General features: G+C 41.4%; 1 protein-coding gene across 1 annotated transcript in view; it reads left to right on the forward strand.

Annotated features, from left to right (window-relative positions):
* B3GALNT2 (beta-1,3-N-acetylgalactosaminyltransferase 2) overlaps positions 1 to 6948 on the forward strand; it is an 84371-nt gene that overhangs the window by 36007 nt on the left and 41416 nt on the right. The window contains exon 3 of the mRNA XM_006868584.1: positions 4565 to 4665. Coding sequence (XP_006868646.1) covers positions 4565 to 4665 — 101 coding nt within the window. The remainder of the gene's footprint in view (positions 1 to 4564; positions 4666 to 6948) is intronic.

Here is a 6948-nt window from a genome sequence, read left to right on the forward strand (position 1 = left end):
GTTGATGGAAGGGACCATTTCTTTTTAAGACAGGTTTCTTTAGTTCATGATCCTAATGATAATTAATTAACCTGTTACTCAGCAAATGAGGAAAGGCTTCAGAATCATCAGCACCCTTTAAAACCTGATTTTTCTACAGTTTTTCCCATCTCAGAAAACAGTGACTCATCTGCTCAGACAAAACATTGCTGTCATCTTGACTCTTCTTTCGCTCACATTCCACATCTAAACCATCAGCATGTCTTCTTGGTGTGCTGCCTTTCGATCGATTGTATTTAGCGTCAGCTCCTCACAACCTTCACTGTTATATATACTCACCTGGACTACTGCAGAAGCCTCCTCCTTCCACCATTGTCCCTTTATAGTTTATTTCCCATCAGCAGCCAGAATCATCCTTTAAAATTAATCACATCATGCATGTCACGTCTCTGCTTGTACCCCTCCATTGACTTCTTTTCTTACTCAGTGTGAAATCTCAGGTTTTTATTGTAGTCTTTGACCCCATCTGCATGTACTTCCCTTCTCTGATCTATTCCAGCTGCACTAACCTCATTACTGTGCTTTCATTCGCTGTGCTCTTGTCTCTGCACCTTTGCAATCTGGTTCCCCTGCCTGAACCACTCTTCCATTGGATATTCCCACACTTACCTAATAGGAAATAGCGCTCCATCCCTGCTCCTCCGGCTGTATCCTTTCTTACGTGGTTTTGTTTTTCTTTGTTACACTTGTCCACAACTGACAAATTTGTTTTATTAGTTTATGTCTTTATAAATTGTTTGGCTCCACTAGAATGTGACTTTCATGAGAGTTTTTGTTGATGTATTTCCAGTATCTACAGCAGAGTCTGGCCTAGGGTAAAGAACTTAACAAATGTAATGAGTGACTCAGAACCAAATGTAATGAGTGACATTAGCAGTCAGATTTCATTCGCTATCGTAGCATTCTTGCTTTAATTTTAGTAAGCTTGGTGATTTGTTTTATGAAACAGATACGGTACAAGGGGGCTTCAGAAAGTTCATGAAAAAATTCCATGATCCTTTCATTCCATTTTCCCACAAAGCCCCTCATATTTGTATGGACTCCTGGTTCCTGATCCTGTAGCATCAGCACTGGACTGCAAACCACAAGGTCGGCAGTTCAAACTCACAAGCTGCTCCTCAAAAACTCCATACAGGGTTGCTATGAGTCAGAACCAACTCAACGGCCCTAGCAACATTGTTGGAATTTTAAAATTCCTTCCTGGGGCAGAGAAATTTTCTGCATTTAATAAGAGGTGACAGTATGTTTACGATGGTTAAAAAACATTTGGCAAATACAATGATAATTAACAAATTTATGTGTTTATTCCAAATGGTAGTTCCTTACGAAAGGTTGTTATTTGTTGTTGTTTAGTGCTGTTGACTTGATTCCAACTCATAGCAACCCTGTTACGGGGTTCCAAGGAGCAGCTGATGGGTTTGAACTGCTTATCTCGATGGTTCACAATCCAGTGCTGAGTCACGGCACCACACCAGGTGTGGCCTTAATTGGCCATTAGTAAAAGACAGTGTTTGCATTTCTGTGGTTATGACGTTTTTAAGTCTTGCATTTTACATGAAGGAGCCAGACTCCATATGTATTTGGAGGACCTTACTTAATTGTCCTCCTTTATAACAAAGCCCTAATTTGTCAGCTTACCTCATAGGTATTAAATGCCTTCTGTGTACAGGTAGTATATGATATGTGCTGTTGTTAAGTGCTGTGGAGTCAATTCTGACCCATAGTGACCCTGTATAGGGTTCCCAAGGAGCAGCTGGTGAGCTTGAACCACCGACCTTGCTGTTCAAATGACTTTGTAGTCTTGACACTTTAGCCCACAGCGCCACACCAGGACGCCATGATGTGTAGTAGAACACAAGGATATATAAAAGATACCTGTGTCCTTAAGGGAGCCTGAAGTCAGAGAAGTTTTGGAGCAGGAACTAGATGTAATCTGAGAGGTGGCCAGTGGCCAGCTCATGCAGCACAGCTGTGCTGGGGCAAATGGAAAGGGAGGCCCTGTTTAGGGAGGACTACTGAGTGGTGGCAGGAGAGCAGGCAATTGAATGGGGAAAAGTGGAAAACAGACGAGAAGTCTGAGGAGGCTGCTCGCTTTCTGACCTGGATAATCGTGGAGTCCTGTGTCCATTCAGAACAACAAATGTTAGATGAGAAGAGCTGGTGAATCAGCGCTGGAGATGCCCGTGCTGCTTCGTGTTTACCAGCTGACACTCTGGGGAAAGTGGGTGTGTGTTTATTACAAATGGTACAGATTTAAGGGACCTATAGTAGTGGTCACGAATCGGGCTGCTAACCTCAAGGTCGGCAGTTCGAAATTAGTGGCTGTTCTGCAGAAGAAACATGAGGCTTTCTGCTCCTGTAAAGATTTGCAGCCTCGGAAACAGAATCCATGGTACTTAACAACAATAGAAGTCCTCTGTTGACAAATGAAATGTACAGTGAAATATACAGTACTCTTCACTGTAAATTCCGGAGAGCCCATTGATTCTCATGGAATCAGTGCTTCAGTTGTTTGTCACCTTTAGCTGTTGTGTTGTAAGCATCCTCTGTTGGCGATTAATGAAGGAGTGTAATTTTGACGTCGATGTTTTCTTTAAGATAAAGAGTGAAACTAAAGTGACAACTTAGACATATGTCAGAAATTTACCCTTAGTCAATGGGGAGTGACTTACTGCTGAAGCAGATAGGAGTTTTCAAACATTAGAAGAATATTTCATTTTTTTATGCTGCTCACAACAAAATGCCTATACACACATCTTTTTTTTTTAATCTAAATATTGACATTTTCTCTGTTACTTTCTTAAGTCTGGACAATCAACAGAATAAATGAAGCCCTCATTTTTAGCATTTGCCGCTTGCCCTGGTGTACTATTTCCACTGTAGCCAAGTGCAGGTCATCAGTGTGGCAGCCCTGAGCACAGTGGGGACAGAAGCACTGTACCGTCCCATCATACCGTTGTCTTAGTCCTCCCAGGCACATAACAGGACTTCTGGTGTGGCGCTGCGGGTTAATGCGGTAAACTGCATCGTCGGTTTGGGCAGTTTCCGCCGGCAGTTCCAACTCACTAGCTGCTCCTTGGAAACCCTGTACAGGGTCGCTATGTGTTGGATCCCAACTCAAAGGCACTTAGCAATGCAGATATAAATAATCTTGGGATCACAGAGAACAGTCAAATGTAGTTAAATAGTTAGGAAGTGATTTTTTTAAAATACTGATTATCTTTGTTTTCAATATAATGTATTTAGTTGTAAGTTTACATAATGTCGTTTTTAAGAATGGCTGTGTTTGATAACTAACTCACAACATTTCCGAAGATGTGGCCGGTGGGCCATCCAGTTGTAGGCTGTTCGTGACCTTATGGGTCTCTTACTAAAAAGATGGGTTTACAACTGAAGGTGTGAATTCAGGAAACATTGACAAGCAGGTGCTAGTTGTTGAAGCCTTGGGAATAAATCCTCTTGTCCAGGGGAGGAGTGTGAAAAGAATGTCAAGAGCAGCGGAGGACGGAGCCTTGGAGTGGTATCTACCTTCCCTGGACAAGCTGGGGAAAGGGGGAAAGGCAGCTCAGCAGGGTCACACATCAGGCAGGGTGGAGAACATTGTAATGCAGCCTTGGAGAAGTCAGTCAAGTAGGTAATGGTGGAGAAATGTCTATTGAATTTAGCCGCAGCAGATCGTTGCTTACACAGATGGTAGACAGCTCCATGGAATGGTGGGTGTTGAAGCTAAAAATTTCTCCCTTATAAAATGCGTGGGAAGTGAGAAATTAAAGACTGCAATTTCACCTAATTTCTTTGTAGGACCTCACTGTAAAAGAACTGTGGAGGCAAGGAAGGGTAGTGGATAAATAGAAATTAGCATGAGTATTTCGTATTCATGTCTAGAGAAAAAGTCATGGCTTACAGGGGTAACCAGTAAAGCTAGGTCGAAGAGAAGAGGAAGCCTCTTGGGTAGAAAAATGAATCTTGAGCAGAAGGAACACCTTCTGAAATCAAAGCAAGTAAGGGAGATTGCAGATAAAGATGTATTTGTGGGCCTGGGCAGGAGACGTTCTCTTCACTATCATTTGTTCTCAAGTTGGTAGCCAGCCAGGTCAAACTTAGTCATGCAGGACTTAATAGAGTATTGTGGTAAAGAACTCACACGTAAGTCAATTGGTGTAGTTAGCAACTTGTGTTTTGCTTGCTTCCTTATTTTGATAGACTAGAAGAATAGTGTGCCAAGAAAGGAGAGACTATTCTACAGTCCTGCTGTGGCGCTGTGGGTTAATGCGCTGGAATGCAAAGTCAGTTTGAACCACAAGGTCACTGGTTCAAGCTCACCAGCTGCTCCTGGGAAACCGTATACAGGGTCGCTGTGGGTTGGAACTGATTCAGTGTCACTTAAAAACAATAGAAGAATAAAGTTAGGGAATTCATGCTCATGAACGCTTTGTTCAGAGTCAAAGCTCTAAAACCCATATGAAGAACTGTGCATGTACCAGGTGAAGATCATAACTGATGTTAATACTGCTGTATCTCTCAGTGTGCTTGTGAAGTTCATTATAGGTGCTCGTGGCTGTGAAGTGCCTTTGGAAGACAGGGAGGATCCCTACTCCTGCAAGTTGTTCAACATCACGAATCCAGGTAAGATTCTGCTTCCTCAGCCAGAAGACTGCCATAGACAGTTCTTATGTTCAGGGCAAGTTGCTAAGTTGTACAGTGCAGAGTCTACTCTTAGCAAACTAAACCTTATTTTTGTTAAGTTATATCTTTATCCCTTCTTAGCATGTTCACTAATAACTCAGGCTATCTGTGGAGAGTTTTTATAGAGAGTAGAATTTCAGGACCCAGGAGAGTTCATTTTTCAGAATTTACTTATTTCATCTGGAAATCCTTTTGCATAGATAAATCCTGAATGAAATAAACCTTGAACTTTTGGAAAACTGCAATTTCACCAGCCTGTTAGTTTACAATAGCCTTGATACAAATGCTGTGAACTATCTTAGAATTCTTGTTTAACCTGCAAAACAAAAAAAATATGAAGAATGAAAAATATCAGTAATCCCTTTATAATTTTTAGAAGTAAAATTTTGTGGGGGTTCTGATGAGAATGAATGGAGGTAATGATAATTCTCTGTGTGGTTAACAAGGGACTGCTTTTAGAAACCTGATAAGTTGATAATGCTTTCTTTGTTTATTAGCTTTCGTATTATGATCAGCTGTGGCACTAAGGGAGGTTAACGTGTCACAAGGGCTGATGATGCCTTCTGGTGTCCTAAGGTTTGTCAGTCGCCTCCCTCACATAGTGGTGCTCAAGACCGTGGGTTCTGGAGTTAGGCTTCATGGGCTTAAATCCAGACTGCTGTTTTCTAGCTGTGCAGTGTTGGGTCAGTTAGGTACCACTCTGCACCATCATCTGTACACTAAGCACAGAAGTACCTACCTCATAGGGATTGTTGGTGTTAAAGTACTATCAAGTTGGTTCTGACTCATAGTAACCCTTGTAGGCTTTCCAAGTAGCAGCTGGTGGGTTTGAATCCCTGACCTTGTGGTTTGAAGCCTAGTGCTGAATCTTAGAGTGTCATACCAGGAGTCTATAGGGATTGCTGTTGTTGTTGTTGTTCTGTGCTGTGGAGTGAGTTCCGACCCATAGCAACCCTAAACAGGGTTTCCCAGGCTGTAAATCTTTATGAGAGCAGAAAGCCTCATCTTTCTCCCGCGGAGCAGCTGGTAGTTTCAATCTGCTGACCTTGCAGTACGTAACCACTATGCTACCAGAGCTCCTTCTAGGGATTGATAGTGGGGATGAACTAAGTTGATAAATGTAAAACATTAAAACAATTCTTTAGGACATGTGGTTGTTGTTAAGGATGTATAAAGTTGTGATTTATGTCGTCATCAGAGCAGCAGGGTCTCCTGTGCTCAGGTAGCTTGAAGTTCAGTGCGTTTTTTCATAGATAGAAAATCTCTAGTTCTATTACAATGTGTTTCCCTGCTGCCTTTACTAGTTCTGTCCCTACTTTATTTACTGAGTATATTAAAGAGAAAAGCTACTGTTGTCTTTATATGTTTGGGATCTAGACCTCTGCCAGTGCTTGCTGAACCGATGGCAAAATTTGTGTCCTCCTTTTTTTCTCTTCTGCTCATTTATAATTAGATAGGAGTCTAATCATAAACATGTTGTTGTTGTTAAGTACCGTGGAGTGGGTTCCGACTCATAGTGCCCCCCTGCTCAGGGTTTCCGAGGCTGTAAATCTTTACGGGAGCAGAAAGCCTCATCTTTCTCCCACAGAACCACTGGTAGTTTCAAACTGCCTTGAGGTTGGCAGCCCGACTCGTAATCCTTACGCTACCAGAGCTCCTTAATTATAAACAGGAGCCAAAGACAAAAACATACTGTGGCGATGCAGGTTAATGTGCTGAACTGCAATGTTGGTTTAAACCTTAAGGTCAGTGGTTCAAGTTCCCCAGCTGTTCCTCAAAGACCCTATACAGGGTTGCTATATGTTGGAACCAACTCAACTGCACATAGCAACAACAAGAATCTATGTTGTGTAGTAACAGCTCAGTTCAGTCAGCTTATCTATTGAGTGTAAAAATAAAATAGTTTTCTAGGAACTCTGAGTGTAGGTCCAAATGATCCACTGAGGTGTGGGAAGAAAATAGAATTCCTACTTAACTGAAAATGAAAAAATCTAATCTTTAATAATATTAAATACATAAATTGCACATGTAATATGTATATATATTTTTGTAAATAAATTTATGAGTTAGTATACAAACATTTCTAACCAGTAGGGTTGTGTGATCAGCACATTTGAGACCATGGCTCTAAAGATACAAAGAACTTAGGTATTACAATCTTTTGGGGCTTTTATATTATTTTTCTAAGCAGCAATCAAATTCTTTGTCATAGTAAATGCTTCT

This window comes from Chrysochloris asiatica, unplaced genomic scaffold (assembly GCF_000296735.1).
Source record: "Chrysochloris asiatica unplaced genomic scaffold, ChrAsi1.0 scaffold00119, whole genome shotgun sequence".
In the NCBI taxonomy this organism is placed as follows: domain Eukaryota; kingdom Metazoa; phylum Chordata; class Mammalia; order Afrosoricida; family Chrysochloridae; genus Chrysochloris; species Chrysochloris asiatica.